The following is a 21556-nucleotide window of genomic DNA, read 5'->3' as shown; positions in this document are numbered from 1 at the left end:
TGAGAATTTCACACTAGAAGTTTGGGTTTAAAAGTGATGTTCATGCAAGACACCGAAACATTTTCTTTCTTTAATATTTTTATTTATGATATAACCAAAACAGACGCCTGTGTTTATAATATCTACACTCACACAATGTACAGGTTACCATATAAAATCTACAAAATGATAATGACAAACATTTAGTTTGACAGATAACAGTTGTACAGCATAAAGTGATAGAACACTGTTTGTTTTGCCATATATATATTTATCTGTGTTTGGCACTTGACCACATGTTGCTGTCTTGTGCGGTTTAGAATGCCAGATGCTAAATACATTTTTTTTTTAATGAAGGAGAATCTACAAACATGAAAAAACAACAAATTTTTTTTCCTTTTGTTATTAATTTTAAATTCAAGCTCCTTCACGATTCGTTCTGATCAGCATGTGGCTGAAGAACGTTTGATCATTACAACCTTGACTTCACAGCAAATTCAGTGGAAACCACAGAGAGTTTCTGATGGCTATCCATCATACACATGGCCTCAAATAAGATGTGATTTGCTTGTGAGCGAGTGTTTGTGTATTTATAAATGGACGGTAGATTTGCATCACACAAAAAGCATATCCATTTTAAAACACAGTCACTTCTAACCCTGAGGATGTGCAGACATATTCATACACATTAATATTCTGTCCAATACGCTCCAATTGTCTCTCCATAGTCATGTCACCGACAGAATGCTCACATGTCCTGACCAAAATGTGTGCATAGACAAACACTGGATAAACACACGAGTACTCAAAAAGCACCACATACTGTACATACATACCACATACACGCATATTCATCTTAAAATGTACAGAATGAAAATGCAGAGAATACATTCAGTTTGACCCACATGTATTATGTGCAAAATGATTTGAGCTGTTATTTTACCCAGGATATAAAAATAAAATACTATGGCCAAGATTCAGTCAAATTTGAATTGGCGTTAGCATGTTGCTAATGCTAACATGTAGTATTTTGTTGATGGTGTGGGCAGAACATTGACTGAATCAAGGTCTGGATAGAGCAGAAAGTGTGCTAGAAATCTGACGTGAATCTGTTGGCTGGCTATAAATGCTGCAGGGGTTCATGGTCTGCTGTGTATGTGCATAGTAATGTGTGGTCTTCACTGCTCATTGTCACAGTCATACATAGATATGCTTTTACTGTACAAATGATTATTTGAAACAGAAGAAAATGTCATATTTCAATAATCGCAGTTTCAGAATGAAAAGCATTTTCCGTGGTGTGATACGTTTTTATCACCCACCAAGTTACACCATAAATTACTGTATATCTACAATTTATTTGGCTAATACTTTTTCATGTTTCCTCTTTTGAAGCAGCAAAATCAATATTATTGTTGTCCCTATGAAAATATTACTTTGTAAAATGAAATTTTCCAACTATTATTGTCAGTCCTATGCATCAAGTATTAATGTTTAAAAAATATTTGTAATAATTATTTTTTTTTATTTGTATTTTTATACATTATACTGGTGCTCATAAAAGGAGCACCATCGTGACAAAATTAGATCCCAACCATCCCTTTAAGAATTTCTATCACAGGCTCTGTCATCATAATGTTGAGAAAAAAAAAAAAAAAACTTCAAGTAAAAAAACTCTGTGTCGCCCAAGCGCCTCTCTTAAATAGATGTACAGTGTGTGCTGAATGGAATTGACGTACTAGGAACACTAGGAATGACAATAGTTATTGTGTGTGTGAAATGATTTAATTGAGTAAATTCTTAAAAATAATTCTTAAAAAAACTATAGTTTGGTGTTTAGAAAGCATATGCAATCTGGGATTTTTGACAAAGTGTCATATTATCCCATGCTTAGAAAATGTTGCTTCAGCTCCCTCTCAAACCTCTGTTAATTTTTAAAGCTCTTTTTGAGGGGGTTTATTTCAGTACCAAAATTTTACAACAGGATGCGATGTCACTTGCATGACTGCCTAAAAAGCCTTATGTGAGGAATTCACAGAGAGACACATGCACACTAGCTTCTTAGTGTGCATGGCCTCTGTATATGAGTTTCTGAACTTTACCTGATGTGTGTCTGTGGGGAACAAAATAGTTGCATGTTTCCATGCTTGGTGTTCAGTGGGAAACCCACAGACACTCAGATAGGGGTGTAGTTTTGGAGTCCAGGCTCTGACCGAACAAAAAGACTTGTGTAAGAGAGGTCATGACAGTAGCGAGACGCTGTTGATTCACTGGCCAGCACTGCTGGGATCGCACTGCAACAGTCGCACGATGGATGGGTCGCTCTTTGCTCCCTCTACAAACTCTTCGAGTGACAGCTTACCTGAGGGAGGACAAAGGGTCAAAGGTTAAAAATAACCGGTGTTTGCCTGGTTAGCATGATTAAGTTAGCCATTCGAAAGCACTTATGTATTTAGACAAAGCTATTTATTTTTTTGAGCAAGATCTCAATCTCAAAAATACCAGACTTAAGTACCTCTTTAAATGTGATGTTTTCATAATTACTTTGAAATATGGTTAGTGTACTGTCAAATGTACTGACAAGAATTTATGACTTTACTGTATAGACCTGATGTAGCCCCACCCCTTTTCAGCGCTCCACTCATTGTCTTATGACTTCCGGTCTGTATTTTCACAGTGATTTTGCGTGTTTATTAATGAACGGCTCGTTTTAGAATATTCCCGGGGCGACTGACATTTGTTAAGACATCTGCTTTAAACATTACAGTCCTCATGATAACTTTCGTTAACTTCACATTAAGTAAATCCACTTCAAAAGCTAATTACTCCTTGACAGCAATGCCATAGAGATATAGCCTACAGAGCGACCGCCAAAACGAAATTAAAAGACAATATTCTAAAGATGGCGGCGCCCTCGTTTCTCTGGTGCATAAGGTCTATAATATACTATTTATACATAATAATATACTATAATTATATACAAAATATAATAATATACATAATAATAATATACTATAGTGTATTTGTATTTGTATCTATCTATCTATCTATCTATCTATCTATCTATCTATCTATCTATCTATCTATCTATCTATCTATCTATCTATCTATACACTGTAAAAATATTTCATGATTTATTATCACAACTTTTTATCTTTTCTCAAATCAACTCAGATAGTTAATGTGGTTCAGATAACATAATATTTTGAGTTTCTATTTATTAAACCAATCTCCATCATCGTATTAACTCAAAGTTTTAATTTCAATGAACTCAAAATGTCAAGGCAACCAATTTACTTTTTTAAGTTTAAAACCAACATTATTTTTTCTATCTATCTATCTATCTATCTATCTATCTATCTATCTATCTATCTATCTATCTATCTATCTATCTATCTATCTATCTATCTATCTATCTATCTATCTATCTATCTATCTATCTATCTCTACACACACACATACACACACACACACACACACACACACACACACACACACACACACACACACACACACACACACACACACACACACACACACACACACACACACACACGCAGTATACTTAAAGTTATTTAAAGTTAAGATTAAGTACTTTACATGTGCATTAAAAAATTGTTAGTCACATCTAAACAAGTGCACTTTGTTAAATCATGACAAAATATTATTAAAACAATGATTTGTACTTTATGTGAATGAAATCCATCTTCAATGAAAATCTACTTTAAAGTAAAATTTTAATCTGCCATTATTACTAAGTGCACTTTTTAATTCTAAGTGTACTTCAGTGTGTTAAGAAACAGTCATGAAAGTACACTTACAGTAAGTTGCCTTTTATTTCATTAATATGATTAGTTTACAAGGGGATAGAAAGCTTACCATCACGATTTGTGTCCATCTGGCGGAAGATCTTCTCTGTGCGTTTCTCAGGCGTGGACTCGTCCTCTGGCATCTTCATCACTGCAGATACCATCCTATAGATGGCCTGACGAAGACACACAAAGGATTTCAGTTAGCTAAGCAGTCTAACAAGCATATCTATATTAAGATTCTGAACCCGTTGCAATGCATTGTGATGCATTATGGGATTGCAATGCAATGCATAATGGGATTGTCTTATCTGGGAAAGATACATGCAATGCTGCGTTAGGATTTGCTAGCTTTTGGTTTAGGAGTGCACCTATGATGCTGTTACAGGCGAAGCTGGCACTAAAAGCTGCCTTTTGTAAATCTTATTAGAGAAAATTAGAGAACTCTGGGTATGATATGGCACTGGAGCCATCACTTCGTAACTATTTCAAAGTAACCATAGCGACTGTTTTTCTCAGGTAATTGAATGAATTGAAAAGGAAATTACAGCCATTTGCGTGCACTCAGCTGTCGGATTCAGGGAGTGCACTTAGGAAGTTGACACATCTCACCAACTGCTACAACGGCGTGAAATTTACCTAAATACGGGCAAAAATAATTGCCTGCTGCACTCAACTCTCCCTATCTGAGCAAAACATCATGCACAAATGCATATTGCTATATGAAGTAACCTACTTTTTGTGATAAAAAAAACAAGGTAATAAGGCACAAGCCAAATCCATTTGCTTTGTTTATTCACTGAATGGGAATAGCTGAAATATAAATTAAAATACAAAATAAGGTTAGAAAATATATCTTCTGTAAGTATTAAAAACCAAAGGAAACGAGTTTTTGTACACAATGGTTGATTGATAATGAAGCTTCTCATAATATAGGCACTATTTTAATAAGTTTGTGATAAAACAGAGGCTAAATTGACAGCTAATTAATTGAAACTAGCACAATCTACATTTATGTTCAAAAGACACACTACAGTCTCTGAAATGTGCCCTAACCAGGCATAAAGTGCTAGTTTTCAGTGTAAAGTTTTGATTCAATCAGAGAGTTGAATTTTAAACCAATCAGATTTTATTGTAAGTGGAGTGACAATCAACTTGCCTTGGGTCTATATAGTTTGGACAAAAACTCAAACAAACACTCTAAATGGTCACTACTAAACATTTCGGTTTCACTTTATTTATTGACAGTCACTTATATCTCCACAAATGATAGCCTAAACTTAAAAATGAATGTCTTTTCTTTTTTGTTTCCCTGCTGAAAAAAAACAAAACAAAAAAACAGCTAAAAACAGCTCAAGCTGGTTGGCTGGTCTTAGCTGGTTTAAACTGGTCAAGCTGGTCTCCCAGCTAAAACCAGCCTGACCATCTTAAGAAGTCACCAAAACCCCTATTAAATGAGCCTGCTCAACCAGCTGAACAGCTGGAAGACCAGCCAACCATATGCTGGTTTTAACTAGTTTTTTTTTTTTTTTTTTTTTTTAGCATAAAAGCACCTAAACATGGAGGAAATTGGTTTTCTCACTTTGTCAGGAGATGTCTGTTATGTTTCAACCGAGAGTGACAGAATCACACTCACAAACTCACACACACCTGTACAATCTCGAGCATTTCCGCCTTGCTTATGTATCCATTGCCATCCAGATCGTACATACTGAAGGCCCACTTTAGCTTCTGATCCAAACGGCCGCGTGACGTGACGCTCAGGGCAATGATAAACTCTCTGAAATCTATTGTTCCATCTCCGTTGGCATCGAAGGTTCTGAAGACGTGCTCCGCAAATTTTGACGCGTCTCCGTAGGGGAAAAAGTTGCCGTAGATCTTCTTAAATTCTTCCATGCTGAGTGCACCACTGGGGCAGTCCCGCAGGAAGCCCTTGTACCACTCCTGGATCTCATGCTCGGTGAAGTCTGTGTTATCCAGCAGGTCCTGTATCACCTCGGGACGGAGTTTGCTGTTCTGCTTTCCCATGTTGATAGTCTGGTTTCAACTAGAAGAGAAAAAAGAGAATAACTGTTTTTTAAATGTCTAACAGTAAGTTACTCTAAAGTAAATACGCTTATCTCAGCCTACATTCTGACGTACAACCCAGAAGCGCTGCACTGTTACACTACGTAAACTCACTCAGAGGCCCACACAGAAGAAAATAAATAGTTTTATTTATAGTAAACTTAAGGTTGAGCCACTGTAGTCACTTGGACTATTTTAACGATGTCTTTACTAACTTTTCTGGGATGGCAGATATCGATTACCTAGCAGCCTATGAAGGAGTGAGCCAGCTCTCAGATTTATCTTCAGATCAAAATATCTTAATTTGTGTTCCGAAGATGAACGAAAGTCTTACGGGGTTGGACAACATAAGGGTGAGTAATTACTTACAGAATTAAAATTTTTGGGTGAACTAACACTTTTTGGGTGTGAGAAAAAACGCGCCATTTTTGTGTGTGTCCCTTTAAATGCAAATGAGCTGCTGCTCCCCGCCTCTGTTCAGACGACGGCCGATCCTTTACACGAGCTTTGGATACAACAACAAAACACGCGAATAATAATCTCATCTCACTCATCCAAAATCTCAGGAATAACCAGTGTAGTGCAGCCATACAAAGAGAAGATTCAGGAAGAAGTTGCATCCTTTAGACAGCACCTGGACTTTTCTGAATGGTTAGTGGATACATTTATGTAGGCTAGTTGTTGTGGAGATTTCTTGCCATTTGTTAAAAGGCATTTGTTTTGCACATCTCATCGACTTGCATGTTTAACTTTTACACAAGTTGACAGTTCCCTGAGGTCTTTATAAGGCAGCTGTGACATTTTTTGGTCAAATAGTGTTCTGTGCTCGTTTGTGCAGCCAACGACTGAACCGTCTGCATGCTTTGCTTGAACTTTTGCCACTGTTGTCGCTTGCGAAAACCAAAATGGCGGCGCCTTGGGTGGAAACGTGCAGATCAAGGGGTGGTAATATTATAATAATATTCCCTTCTTACGTCAGAAGGGGAGCGAAATCTGATCGGCTTAATTTTTTGACATGCTTGCAGAGAAAGGCTTACCTAAACAAATTTTTCTTACATCAGCAGTTTCTCAGATTTTTATCATTTTTCCAGATCACTGATTTGACTTTCTATTCGCAAATATTATAGCTCAACAATTTTCTCATAAGTGTCTATTTCTCCTTTTTTAGAGACAAATATAAGATTCTCAGTTTTAGTCTCACGAGCTCTGCAATAAACATACACAGCAGAAAACAGCAATGTTGCATTGCCTAAACCCTGACGGTACGAGCCCCTTGTTGTATGTGTACTAGTATGTATGCAAAGCACACATATCTGCCACATATCGAAAATTTCTCTTCCTTTTCCCATCTGTCAACTGAACTTTCCACTGGTAGACCGCAGTGCATGCTTTCACCTTCTGCAGTGTGTGTCTATGTGTGTGTGCAGCTGCACCAAAATCATTTCCTGATGCAAATCTCTTATAAAAACCCACGTGCCTGCCATCTTACATACATATGATCTCGAGAGCACGTCAGGGTAATTCTATGAAATCACTGCTTTTTCCTGGTTCATTTTAATACAGCAAGGAGAAGCTGCAAACAGCCTAATCATAATGATGTAAGGAATAAAAACATTAAAATAATGTCTATTAACAATGCATTAAGTAATCACAATAAAAAGTCACTTTTATATATGCATAATATTTATGTCAGGCACACAAATGGCATGTACAACGACTCTTTATTCTCATCCACGTCCACTGAGATGAGAGTGGATGGAGAGTGATGGGGGACAAAAAATAACACTAGGGAGATTATAAGATTGAGAAACTGAAACTCCTCTTGTAAACAGGAAGCAGTCCATCAGTTTGCCTTTCACTGCTCCTCACGTAGCGCATGTGACCGTCCTGCCCGACACTATATATAGTGTTTATTTATCTTTTATTTAACAAAATGATATGAAAAAAGTGAGAAAAAATAATGAAAAATATAAAAATGTACTCTTTGAACTTTAGTGCACATTTATCTGTCCCACATCTGTTTCTCTCTCACTTACAGTATGTGCTTGTGGGAAACTGTCAGTCATAAATGGTGAAATATCTATATCTGAATTTGAAATTACTGTCAGGAAATAGTTTTAAAGATATTAATCATACCAGTCAAAAAGTTTTCTTTTCAGTTTAGGTCATTTCTGTGAAAAAATAATGATATTAGCATAATATTCATTTTCCTTGGCCCCTTATAATACACTACTGTTCAAATGTGTGGTGTAAGTAAGATTTTTGTTTTTGAAGAAATTAATGCTTCTATTCAGGAAAGAAATACTGAATTGATCAAAAGTGACAGTAAATACATTCATAATGTTACAAAAGATTTCTATTTCTATTTCAAAGAAATGCTGGTCTTTTGAACTTTCTATTCATCAAAGAATCCTGGATAACAAAAATGATGCTGAAAATTCAGCTTTGCCATCACAGGAATAAATGACATTTTAAGATATATTAAAATAGAAAACAGTTATATTTTAATTTGTAATAATATTTTACAGTATCACTGTTTTTTACAGCATTTTTGATCAAATGCAGTCTTAGTGAGCATAAAAAAAAAATTTACTGACCCCAAACTTTTAAATGGTTATTTTAATTTTATTTTAACTTTGAATTATGTGCCCATGGAAACCTAGAGAAAAATAGTATTGCGTTGTCAAAGTTTTTTTTTTTTTTCATCAAAGTTGACAATTTGAAAAATCAACTTTGACTTATGTGTTCACCATCTACATTTTTTTTGTCTGCTTACTCATGACTGTACCATTAGACCATTTACGAACATCTATAACTGTTTTCTGAACAATTTCTGTATTCTCCCATGATCTTCAAAGGCCTGACCAAACTGAACACTCCATCCTCACCTCTCTCTACAAACCAGAGCCTTCAACCACACACACATACTACCTCCACCCATCCAGTCCGAGCACACAAAGCACAACAGACCCATTTGTCCACAACAGACTTTCATGCCGCTTCTGTGGATGGAGCAGATGGATAAAAGCATTGTGATCAATCAAAATGTAATTGCTTAATGGATATGCGGCATTTATATTACATTCCACCCGTTGTCATGGTAACAGACAGTCTAATCTTAGAGAAACACAACATTTGGCTTTGTATCAAAAATGTGCCAGTATTCAACAATGGTATTTATGGATAAATATAAACAATAGAATGTAAGTAAACTAGATTCTCTGAAACATAGATAGAATAGCATGTCTATTATTGTCTGGTATCTCTTGGCCTTTTCGATCATTGATGACATCACCTCTGATCCCTCCTCAGGACAAGCCATGTTCTTGAGAACCTGAGCTTAACCCGAATGGCTCGTGGGATCACTGATGTTCTTGGCCAACAGCTCAAAGATCTCTGTCTCAAATTAACCCTAAGACTCTTAAAGCCTCCAATAGCACTTCGGTGACGTCACGCTTACATAACGCAGGCCCACAGACAGCTTGGCCATGTGGTGCTACAGGTGGACACAAGGCACAGATGTCCCTTCAGTGACCTGAGGACAGGTGACTAGTTACTCAAGAACATGTCACACCCACCAAACTAAATATATGCAGTTTATATACATACATACATACATTTATACATACATACATATAGCCTATACAGTATATAAATATTGTGTACTAAAACTAAAACTTAAAAATCATTGTTGTTAATCAAATTAAATATTAATATTAGATAAAAAACAAAGAAATGTTGCATTGGCATCTAACTGAAATAAATTTAAATTTAAGTACTAAAATAACCAACTAAAACGGAAATAAAAAAAACTAAAGTAGAAATATAAAAAACAAATGAAAATGACAAAACCAAAATGACTCAAACTGAAATAATACTAAAATAACAGTGTTTGCCATTGGGATATAAACTTATTTCATGTATATATAGGCCTACCCCATAATATAGTATCCTAGTTTCTTTTTACATATATATTTTATTCAAAGCTTTTCACATTTTACGGAACATAGTATCCTAGTTTTAAATAAATACTTTTAATTGAGATATTTTACTAGACAAAAGTACTGATTCATTCATTCATTCATTCAGTCAGTCAGTCAGTCATTCATTCAAAGGGCAGTGGTGTGTGTGTGTGTGTGTGTGTGTGTGTGTGAAAGAAAGAAAGAAAGAAAGAAAGAAAGAAAGAAAGAAAGAAAGAAAGAAAGAAAGAAAGAAAGAAAGAAAGAAAGAAAGAAAGTATGAATATGTGAATGAACTCGGAGCCAAATATTTAATTCAACTATTTTCCTTCTCATCTTTGATCACCAGAGAATACGTAGAACATTCAGTTTGACGTTCAAACCAAACCGATTTGTGACATCTGACTTGTGTTGACAGCCTTACAAAAGCATGAGCCATCAAAGAGATAGAAATTAACATTCTCTCAACAGTGGGCATTTAATGACAGAACAAGACACAGGAAGGTGTGTGTTGTTTGATAGAAAAGTTGCTATTTCCCCTCCACCCCTCAAAACCACAGAGACCGAATCAAACCACAAGCTCCGAAACTGTGACTGTGGAAAATGTCAGTGCTGTATTCATCTTTGTGAGGGTTCTATGAAATGAATTCATCAAATGCTCTCATAGTTTCCTTGTTCTTTCCCATGCTCACCAAAATACACCACTGTGTTAACTGTGCAAGAAAGTACAGCATTTCTGTTTATGAGTTATCATGCGTACATCTAGTGACATTAGTCAATGTGGAAATTTCCTTCACATATCAGCAGTCATCTACAGTGCTGCATTTACATGGCTAGGTTCAGTGTATGCTCAAATTAAAATCAAGGGGAAAAATCAAGTGAGAATTAACATAATGATAGCCAGCGTGCTCAATATGAAAATGTATCTGGATCAATACATTTTTTATTCACGGATCTCATGTATCTCACATATAGCTATTAATTTTATGCCAAACCCTTGCAAGACTGTTGGTTTCTGTGGCTCACTGCTGGCAACTGATTACCTCCATCTGCACTTTACATCTGTGCCATTTTATCACCAAATTTATGCCACATCAGTTTCAGTTTGTCTCATTTATAACCATTTAGCCCAGGTTTCACCTGTGTTTCCTCATGTTAGGATATGTATTACAGATTTCAAAATGTAAACTTTAGAATAAATTTGGAAATAATTCACAAAATAATAAATAAATAAAATTTAAATTTAAAACAGTCTTTACATGTCAGCCTGTCTGTTCAAAATATGTTTTTTTTGTTGCTTTTAATCTTTTTTTAAATGGTGTATAATCATTTTTACTGAAAAACATGTAAAATGCTAATGCCGTGTTTGATTCATTCAATATAATAAAAATTTAATAATGTTTGGTGTTAATTGTAAAGTTTTTGGTCCAGAAGATGATGATGAAGAGTCCAAAAGATTCAATAAAACAAACAAGTAATCCACATGAAGGGAGGCAATGTGACAGCATGTAGAACACAACAATAACGGACCACTAAATAGAGCAAAAAGAGGAACTTAAATACACAGTGATGATGACAAAATAACAAACAGGTATGATTATTGAATGAGTGTCCATGACAACTAATTACTGGCGGGAAACTAGGAAAAAAGGAAACACAGGAAACAGGTAACTGAGGCATATAAAATGTCCATGAAAATGAAACTAAACATACAGATCGTGACAGAACGCCAGATCAAGAACGCGTGACAGAACGCATGGATAGATGAAGGGAATAAGGGTGGAGGTTTTGGAGGTGGACGAGGGACCAGCAAGGTGCTGGTAACCAATGGGGAGAAGATCGGAGGAACCAGGGTGGAGCAGAGAAAGAGAGAAGCCATGGAGGAGTTGATGGTGGGAGGAGCCATGGGAGAGACGACGGAGGAAGAGCCCATGGAGGAGTGGATGGTGGTAGGATCCAGGGAGGAATGGACAGCCTCAGAACGACCCAGGAGATGGCCATGAGGCAGTGAGGCGATCCACGGCGGCAGTGATGGAGGGAAGAGCCAAGGTTGTAGTTGGTGGTAGGATATAGAGGCCCAGGCTGAGTCCGTGGGACCAAGAGATCCGGTGAGACTGGGAGGCCAAGGCAGAGTCCCGGTGACGAGCGGCTGAAGTGGAGCCAGGTTGCCGGAGGCTTGTGGCAGACAGCCTGGAAGTCCGTGGCAATGGTGGAGCGACGACTGACCAGGTCGGAGCAAGTGGGACAAGGGAGCCCAGTGGAGCCAGAAGGAAAACGTTCCTGGTGGAGCCGAGGGGAAGCTGATTGGTTGATAGGCCGAGGTGGAACTGAGGGCTCAGAGGGATGAGGCAGAGCCCAGGACTCCTCATGCCAGGGCAGAGATGAGGACAGGAAGCCACAAGGCAGATCAGGGGTGCATGGCCGGGCTGATGGTGGAGCTGAGGGGCTGAAGGGAGCCAGCGGAGCCAAGGGAATTGCTGGCTTCAGTGGAGCGTGTACCAGGACCAGCGGCGATGAAGACACATTAGTGTAGGAAAGGACTAGTGATAGAGAAGTTTTGTGGGTGGGCAGGGTGGGAAACACTACCTCAGTCGACCAGCCCTTCTTCCTCATCCATAACCACCAATATTCCATGCTGTGGCAAGCTCACACACCTGGTCAGACAGGACCTCAGGCTTTGCATCCGGGACGGACTAAAGTGTGGCTGGACGCTGGCCACAGAGTCCTCTTTCTCTTCGCCTACATCAAAAGAAGATCCGTCGACCCACGGGGCGAAGCGCCCAGCAGGAGTTTACTCGTGGCATCACCAGCCGGATCTTGTCATCGAGTCTGATCCAAAACCCCTCCATGAGAGTGATGTTGTTGCAGACGGCGAGGTGGCTCCTCCACGTACTCCTCTAAGTTCCTTCCTCCTTGAATCATGACCTCGTTTGGTCTGTTAGAGCTCCCCATCGAAGCTACATTGATGGAGGCAGTCTCCATTTTCACTTCTTTAAGTTCCAGTATTTTGTAACATTTAGGTCCAGATGATAAAGATGAATAGTTAAAGGTTAAATAAAACAAAAAATGTATTAAGAAATAGAATTAGCAATAAAAATACGTTTTTAGTTTTTAAAGTTAAGTTAGATACGATTATTGCAGAATGTGGTTTCATTTCTGAATGAATCCATATTTTTGAATAAATCGGTTGAGTCAAAGATTCAATGACCCATTCCTTATAACAGTCACTTGAATTACTTAGCAAGATCTGGCCATATTATTAAGTGATGCAGTCTATAAATACAAATATTGGGTTTCTGGAGATATTAAATGTGAAATTTGCTAGCAGGAGTCTTTGCATTGACTGCAAAGAACACGCATCAAACACTTTCTTTTAACTACACATAGTTTAATTTTCTTCAGCTAACTAGCCAACAAATCTGCTTCAAAATCTCTCTCTCTCTCTCTTTCTCTCTCTCTCTCTCTCTCTCTCTCTCTCTCTCTCTCTCTCTCTCTCTCTCTCTCTCTCTCTCCTTGTACCTGAAGGATTAACTCAAGGTTCTGTTGGGCTAATCTGAAGCAGTAGGATATAAATATAGACTCATGTCTGTTATGTAAGGACCACTAAATATCTTATACCAGGACTTGGTGATAAAGAAAGCACAGCATGTATACGTTATGGAATCCACTGGTAATGCGTAAAACACAACAATGTGCTTTTCTAAGTCAAAATCAAATTTTGAGTCATGCATACATCAAGACATTTTTCACTGCTGAGTCTGCATTAATCTGCAACCTCAGGATCGCCCAATATTAAATATGAAATAAAATATGCAACATAAAATAAATCCATCACAATTCAATGAGTAAAACTTTCTAAAATAAGCTGGGATTCTGCATGGATGTAGAAAGTCAGTGACCGTAATATGAGGATTTGCAGGGCTAGGTTAAAAATGGTGACTTTCTCTCTCAAGGCGTGACCTCTGCTGAGATCTTTGCCTTCACAAATTGGTTTTAAAACACTATGAAATAAGAGTGTGGCATTTGGAATAATGGTTGCGTATAAACCATTCCATTCCAATAATGGTTGCGTATAAAAGTACAAGCAGTTGAAAGCTAGAGTAAAATTACCATATAAATGTCTCGCTTGCCTGAGAAAAATTCAGTGAATGTACTTGAAAGTAGTTATAAATATCACACACCCTAGGCTGACATTTTTTTTATACCAGTGCCGAGGTCGTTAAGGTCCATATTTCCTGTCAGAAGACACAGCAAATTTAGATTAATACCCAGACTTTTGACGTTAAACATGTTTGTCCAGTTCAAATGTAAACGTTCAACAATCAATCTAAAAGCTTTAACTGCTTGTAAACTATCCTTGCTTGACCTCGACACAATCCTCCATCCATCTGTGAGAACGGCCCTAACCGCCATCGTGAGACATGCTCGACAATTCGAGCACATGCTCTTAACTTAAATATTTGCAAAGTGCCTATTTTTGGAAACATTTTTTTCATACCATTTGCAGTTTTAAATCATGGTCCAATTACAGCAATTGTGACAGGACATGTCAACAAACTGGAAATGCTTTTATATCACAGCCTCAATGCTTACAAATTGAATGTAGATGAACTCAAGCGTGAAAGCACTATGGCTCAACACCACTTCTCATTACAATGTGCTATTACTGTTCTCAGCTGCTGTCACTTACATTACAATAATAACTAGCCTCAGTCTCATTAAAAATACACACAATCCTCACAAGTCAATCTAAACACTGTGGGCAACACATTGCACTGGGCATCACAGTCCACTGCGACTCAAAAGCTCTTAAAGATGTTAAGGAGATGAAGCATTTTATAAGAGAGACAAGTCACAGTATATGCTTTTACCATGATTATACTGAAGCTGAAACTCAGAGAAGATGGACTCTGTAGCCACCAGGTCTATATTTGCACTGCCATAAAGTGCACAACTAAACAGAAGACATTAATGCACAGCACTGGTCATAATGCTCTGATACCAAACCTATGTTATCTATACAGTCAGTCTATATGCTAGAGATTAAACTTTTATTATCCATGTTTGCCTTCAAGCGTATACTACACATCTTACACACAAATAATATGTCCTTTGTTTTTCAGCATTTTTAAAGACTCTTTTCGCTGTTCACTTCAATATTTATTTATTTTTTACAATACAAGTATTCTATGTAGTCACTAATATTTGAAATAATTCTACTAGAATTTGCAAAGTTTTGTTTAAGATAGTTTTAAAGCAAGTCAAACAACAGGACACTGCTGTTACACAGCTGTTCTTTAATGGCATCTATAATTCCATGAAGAAACTTTAACATCCATGGAAACTTTCCATTGCACAAAAGGTTTTTAAAGTGGAAAATGGTTCTTAAGTTCACTTAATTGTTCTTTGAGGAACCCAGAATGGTTCACCTTGACGTAAATGATGCGATTTCAGTTCAACCTGTTGGACCTATGATGTCGCCAGCTTTCTTTCCTCCTTTCTTCCCTTCCTATACCATCTCTGAGTCGGCAGCTCTTCACAGGAAGCTCTTTAAACACACACTCCCCTCTCCTTTTCTAAATTTCCTTGTCTCTTTATTTTTCTCCCCCTCGGCTCTCTGGGGCTTTACTAAACTCTCCCACAAAGCCGTGCGTCTCTGTTTCCACATCCCTACAGACCGTCACATTTTTCCAAGCGCCCACTTGCGTCTTTTTAGACAGATTGTGGGTTAAAACTCTATCTGAGCAGAATGCTTTCTGAACAGCCAGTCAGATAAAAAACAAGCAAAATTAACGTCACTGTGTAACCTACGTGCATGCCTCAACAATACAAAAGGAAAAAAAAAGAGCGTCTCAAATACTTCCTGCAACCTGAGATGTTTTGTCAAGTGTTCTCAGAACATGTTTGTCACCAGAGTTCCCAGTGATACTTCACAAATGACTATATCATATTTCTCTATTTTTCAGTGTAATTGTGATCAACCATTCAATAATGAGAGTCATTAGTCATTTGGAGCAAAAGGCTCATTTCCTCTTTCACATGATACATGTGACTGAATCAATAGGTGAGCTGTTATATCTGCGTTGTAACCTTTGCATATGCTTTAAAAATGTTTGCACAGACATAGTCTGACTTTTTAAATGACAATTTATGGGCTCGTATTAATTACATGGACTATTTGCATTTTTTAAAATTCATACATGCGTATAAAAGCTGAAGGGTTATTCAAAATTGTGAAGTTGAAATTGTGAACTTGGTGACCAGTGAGACTTTCCTTTATACATGTATATAATTTGAACCCAGCATGTTGTTCAGACATATTCGGATATTCAAAAAACTCTAGTATCTACATGCCATGGCACTTCAAAATGCATAGCTTAGATGTAGCCTCATGCAGTGTTCCCTCCTCTAAGCCTTATGTTCCAGGATTTATCCAAAGCCAAATGATCTGACATTCACTCAGGTCGGTCGCCTTCCAGCATGTTGTCAGTTCCAGGTTTCTCAGTGGAAGAAGGAGAGATCAGGTGACCTTCATTCTCCAGATAGAGATGCCCTCATCCTAATAGTTCAAACTGTTGTATCAAACAACAGTTTGCTTCCAGTCATCCAAACCTCATGGGATACTGAAAAATCTCAGCTGTCTCTTTTCAATTTCATGTTCTCGTCCTCTTGTGCATCAGTGCATGGCCACCATATAACTGCACTGAGACTTCACCTGCAAGAAAAAGAGCAAAGCATGGAGAAAAAGGACAGAACTCACCTCAGGTGGTTGTTCTGTTGCTGTGCCGTGAGATTTTAGATTGCCATAACCCGGGGACCTCTGCAGGGAAGAGGCGTTGTGTGGCCTCAGTGGTGATATGCAGCTACAGGTATCAGGAACAAGCTTTGATGCAACCAGCAGCTCCAACGAAAAACTCCACAAGACTCACCCGCAGCTTAGTTCAGAGCACCAAACTGCCTCCCCCAGTGACGTCAAAGCTGCTGGTCACATGACCTGCCTGAAAAGCCTATGAGAGCCACCGTTGCCCTGGCAACAGGAACTCAGCATTGACTCTTGCTCCTTGTCACTTCTTGATTTTTTCTTAATGTCATAAAAAACAGCTATTACTTTTCAAACTTAGTTAAATAAAATATATATACAGTCAATCTTACAGTCTTTCTATTAAAAGTTATAGAACAGTTTTTTTTTCTTCCCTGCAACTAAAAAACTAAAATTTCCCCCAAACTAGCCAGTCCCTATACTGAGAGGCAACTTAAATTAGGCTTAAATTATAGGCAACTTAAATTTGTAACCCTACCTGGTTTTATGTTTTAATTTGATTCATTTAGCGTATTTAATTGTAACATTTAGTGGTGGAAAATGTCAAAATCATAGACAATTGTTTGTAGACTATAATTGTTACAATAAACACACACACACACACACACACACACACACACACACACACACACACACACACACACATCAGCTTTCAGAAAGACACATCACGAAAGCTTTCTCATCACTTGTTGCAATACAATGTTTTGTGTTTTTTTTCTTCATGAAAAAAAGCAGTCTTTGCTCTGCAATGACTTTGTTGTTATGATCACAGTGAGATGCACAGGACAGGTGGAGAGCGTTAGCGTTAAGAGCAGACGTCCCTCACATTGGAGGCCATGCTTTACTTAAGCAGATTAAAGGGAAGTCAAAGTCTCCTTCATTAGCCTTAACGAACAAACACATTTTAAGGCTACATGCTGAGTCAGTCATCTGCAGGGCTGCTATCTGCACGGGCACTCAAATCAAACCCAGAATGCATGACAACAAAACACGGGTGCACATGCAAAATACAGGCGATGACATCTCACACAGACATCCACAGTGTGATTTGCATTCGCAATCCGTGAAACATAATATGTCATAATACTATTATAACCAGTGCTGCTGATGTATTTACCTTCATCTGCATGATCATGTCTTAATGTTGGGTGAACTTTATTTCACCAAAAACAAATACAACATGTCCCTGGATCAACATCATTGTTGATCCTGGAACAACATCCCGATCAACCAGTTAGATTTGAAGTTTACAGTTTATGTCAAGTTTAGGCTTACAACCAGGGTTAGGTGCTTCTACATCAGTGTTATTCACCTATCATTTCCTTCTGAGTTTAGATATGGGTAAGGGTTAGGTTTATGTAATATATGGGGTATGGGGAATCAAAATATGTTGATCCAGGAACACGTCTGACTTAGAAAATCACGGTGACCCTTGGTGTTGATATTGCTTAGAGGTTGTTCTGTCACATAGCTCAGGAGACTTAATTGAGTTCTGTTTTGTTTCATTTAAGTATCAACTTTGATGTCAAATGTTGATGAGTTAATATTGAAATCTCTATGCATGGAAAAATTTCTTGGAATGTCTGAGCACAGTTTGAGACATTGTTGGGATCTCTATGAAACTCTAGAAGAGAGGAGAGAGTCACTTTCTCTGAAGAAAAATCAGAGAAGTAGAGGCTTACTGTATGTCTCCAAACAACTGAGATAGAGAATGCATTTATGATTTTTGCTTTTATATGTGTTTAACAACTCTTTAGGTCTTATATTATTATATGATATGGAATATTTATATACATATTGTTCAAATTGAGATCTCTGAAATCTGATTGCACATCATTGCAGACTTTGGTGTCTTGACAAATCTGAGCCCCATTTGAGACATTGTTGAGATCTCGCATGAAACACTAGAGACGTGAGATTTCTAACGTCTGTTAGGAGAAAACCCTAGTGAAATCTTTTGTGCATAAAGTTACTCTTCTGGTCTTGGATAATTTAATGAGAAATGTTTGAGTTTATATTGAGATCTCCTTTTGCTCACATTGCTGTATGAATTTCCAGAGGAGAAACAAGTGAAATCACTGATGTCTTTTTCTCAAGAGAAAACAAACAGAAGCAGGAGATTTAAGCAAAAGTCTCCATTTTATCTCAATTGCATGTCATTGTTGTCATGGAGAAACAACTAGATAATGAGATCTTAGTTGTGTTTTTTGCTTTTGTTTTCATTTATTTATAAAGCACAATTTAAAACAACTCATGGTTGACCAAAAGTGCTATACAATACATGTATAATCAAAAACAGAATGGGAAAGACAATACAGACAATACAGTACTTAATTTATACCTAGTTAAAAGCTATTGAAAATAAGCAAGAACTTAAACTAGGTAAGGAGGAGGCAGTTCTAATTAAAACGGCAACAGCGAAAGCTCGATCACCTCTGCAGTGGAGCCTAGTTCTGGGAATGGAAAGCAGGCCGAGATTGCTAGATCTCAAGGACCCGTTTGGTTTGTGATCACTTCTGAGGGGTATAAAGGTGCTTGGTTATTCAATTATTTAAAATCAAATCGCCACCTTGGAATTATAAGGTTCTATCTGCATTCTGAGCGGTTTTGAGATATTGAGCTTAATATTTCTCAAAAATTCTATGGGGAACAAGTCTCTTTCATACATGAAAATGATAGAGACCCTAGATAGACGACCCCTCGGGCGGCCATGGCGGAGACTTCCCTTCGGGCGGCCATGGCGAAGCAGGCTGTGGAGGTTGCCATGGCGAAGCAGGTTGAGGAGGTGGCCACGGCAGAGAGGACCCTTCGGGTGGCCATGGCGGAGAGGACCCTTCGGGTGGCCATGGCAGGAGAGGACCCTTCGAGTGGCCAGGACGGCATTGGGAGCCGTGTCGGCGAGGCCTCCATGGTCCCCCCAGAGGACTTATAGCCCCCCCCAAAAATTTTCTTGTGGAAATTATCAGGCTCTGGTTCAAAGCTGGATGAGACAGGGGGCGAAGGCGGCTCTTGGCTGGACAGGACCAGGGGCGAAGGTGGCTCTTGGCTGGACAGGACCAGGGGCGAAGAAGTCTCTGAGCTGGGCAGGACCAGCGGCGAAGGCGGCTCTTGGCTGGACAGGACCAGGGGCGAAGAAGTCTCTGAGCTGGGCAGGACCAGCGGCTCTGAGGGCTCCGAGCTGGCCAGGACCAGCGGCGAAGAGGGCTCCAAGCTGGGCAGGACCAGCAGCTCCGAGGGCTCCGAGCTGGGCAGGACCAGCGGCTCTGAGGGCTCTGAGCTGGGCAGGACCAGCGGTGAAGAGGGCTCCGAGCTGGGCAGGACCAGTGGCGAAAAGGGCTCCGAGCTGGGCGGGACCAGCGGCGAAGAGGGCTCCGAGCCGGACGGGACCAGCCGCGAAGAGGGCTCTGAGCCGGACGGGACCAGCGGTGAAGGCTCTGTGCTGGACGGGTCCAGCGGTGAAGGCTCTGTGCTGGACGGGACCAGCGGTGAAGGCTCTGTGCTGGACGGGACCAGCGGTGAAGGCTCTGTGCTGGACGGGTCCAGCGGTGAAGGCTCTGTGCTGGACGGGACCATCGGTGAAGGCTCTGTGCTGGACGGGTCCAGCGGCGAAGAGGGCTCTGAGCTGGGCGGAACCAGCGGCGATCAGGGCTTTACTGGGCAGTCGCCGTGAGCTGTCTCGGCTGGGCAGTCGCTGTGAGCTGTCTCGGCTGGGCAGTCGCTGTGAGCTGTCTCGGCTGGGCAGTCGTCGTGAGCGATATCGACTGGGCAGACGCTTGCAGGCTCTGGCTTGACTAGGCAGGCGGCTGGCTCTGGCGGGCAGGTAGGATGAGCGGGTTTGGCTGGGCTGATTTTGTGTGAAGCATACTGTAGAGCCCCTCTGACGGATATCAGAGAGGGGTCGAACAATTTCGATGTCAGATCAGAACTTTTGGAAATTATCTTAAGTGTGCTGGGTATGGTAACCCCTTGGTTCGATTTGGGACATGAAGAGAACTTAGACGAGGAGGGCACACCAACAGTGTAGGAAGATCCACACGAACTGAGCACCAATTCAAGATAACTATCGAGGTTGAAACTAGAATCACCTACTGGTATCCATGGGGCAAGGTGTGGATCTAACCCACCCCAAAACAAGTCCATTAATTGAACCTCACTACAGGTGGAAAGGTGGCTGTAGAGCAGGAATTCCTCCATGAATGCTTCTATAGACCTGCCATCTTGAAAAATGGAACACAGGGTTTCCATGGAGCTCTGCATTTAACGATAGCTTAACTGAAGTGTAACCAAGTCTCTCTCTCTCTTTCACTTGCAGATGATGATGAAGGAGTTCCTTAGAAGACGGAATGATGACTGGCTGAGAAGATTGGGATCGTAGGTAGGAATCCAGGTAAGTATGGCAGAGAGTCTGTATCAAGTGTAGACGTGTATTGACGTATAGACAAGACCAGACAAAGAGTGAGTGACTGCATATAAAGGTGAGCTGGTGATGGGATCCAGGTGACGGTGATTACTACTTAGAGGAGAGAGAGGAGAGTGAGTGCGTTGCACAACGTTTTTTAAACAGAAACGGTGATGCGTTGAACACTGTTCTGATGACGCAAGAGTTGCAACTATGGCAGCTGAGAAGGCCATTCTTTGTGTTCTTTGTGAAGAATTTTCAGAGCCTGATGAAGTCGGCATAAATATGTGTTTAATACTACAAAATATGCCCGATGTTACAGTTACTGCACTTGCCACCCAGAACAAAAGAGAACATCCCAATCGAGTGAAGGGATTGCTGAAACGGAAATGGAAGCACACATCTTACCTAATTCAGACTAAAACACATCTATTTAGCCTCACATACTGACTTTATTTGTAGTTCATACTGTTTTAATACCCTGTATTTTCTTTCTCATTTTTAGGAAAAGCACTTAATTACC

At 39.3% G+C, this 21556-nt stretch overlaps 1 protein-coding gene across 1 annotated transcript; it reads right to left on the bottom strand.

Moving 5' to 3' along the window:
• Positions 1 to 85: 85 nt before the first annotated feature.
• ncaldb (neurocalcin delta b) lies at positions 86 to 16741 on the bottom strand. The gene is made up of 4 exons (XM_081377264.1): positions 16575 to 16741; positions 5439 to 5835; positions 3859 to 3964; positions 86 to 2341 (listed from the first exon to the last, which is right to left on the bottom strand). Exons 2-4 carry the CDS (start codon positions 5814 to 5816, stop codon positions 2247 to 2249), a joined length of 579 nt encoding a protein of 192 aa, XP_081233390.1. The 5' UTR covers positions 5817 to 5835; positions 16575 to 16741; the 3' UTR covers positions 86 to 2246.
• Between the last annotated feature and the right edge of the window lie 4815 nt (positions 16742 to 21556).

Source organism: Scardinius erythrophthalmus, assembly GCF_964197995.2.
Source record: "Scardinius erythrophthalmus genome assembly, chromosome: 10".
Classification (NCBI taxonomy): Eukaryota; Metazoa; Chordata; class Actinopteri; order Cypriniformes; family Leuciscidae; genus Scardinius; species Scardinius erythrophthalmus.
Note: the sequence above shows the minus strand (reverse complement) of the source record. Positions and strands in the feature narration are given on the sequence as shown.

Excerpts from the sequence above, each read along its gene's own strand:
- ncaldb (XM_081377264.1), bottom strand. The coding sequence starts at position 5,816 with ATGGGAAAGCAGAACAGCAAACTCCGTCCCGAGGTGATACAGGACCTG. Across the intron at positions 3,965-5,438 it reads AAATGCTCGAGATTGTACAG|GCCATCTATAGGATGGTATC; the intron begins GTGTGTGTGAGT and ends TGTCTTCGTCAG. Across the intron at positions 2,342-3,858 it reads GATGGACACAAATCGTGATG|GTAAGCTGTCACTCGAAGAG; the intron begins GTAAGCTTTCTA and ends GTCCTCCCTCAG.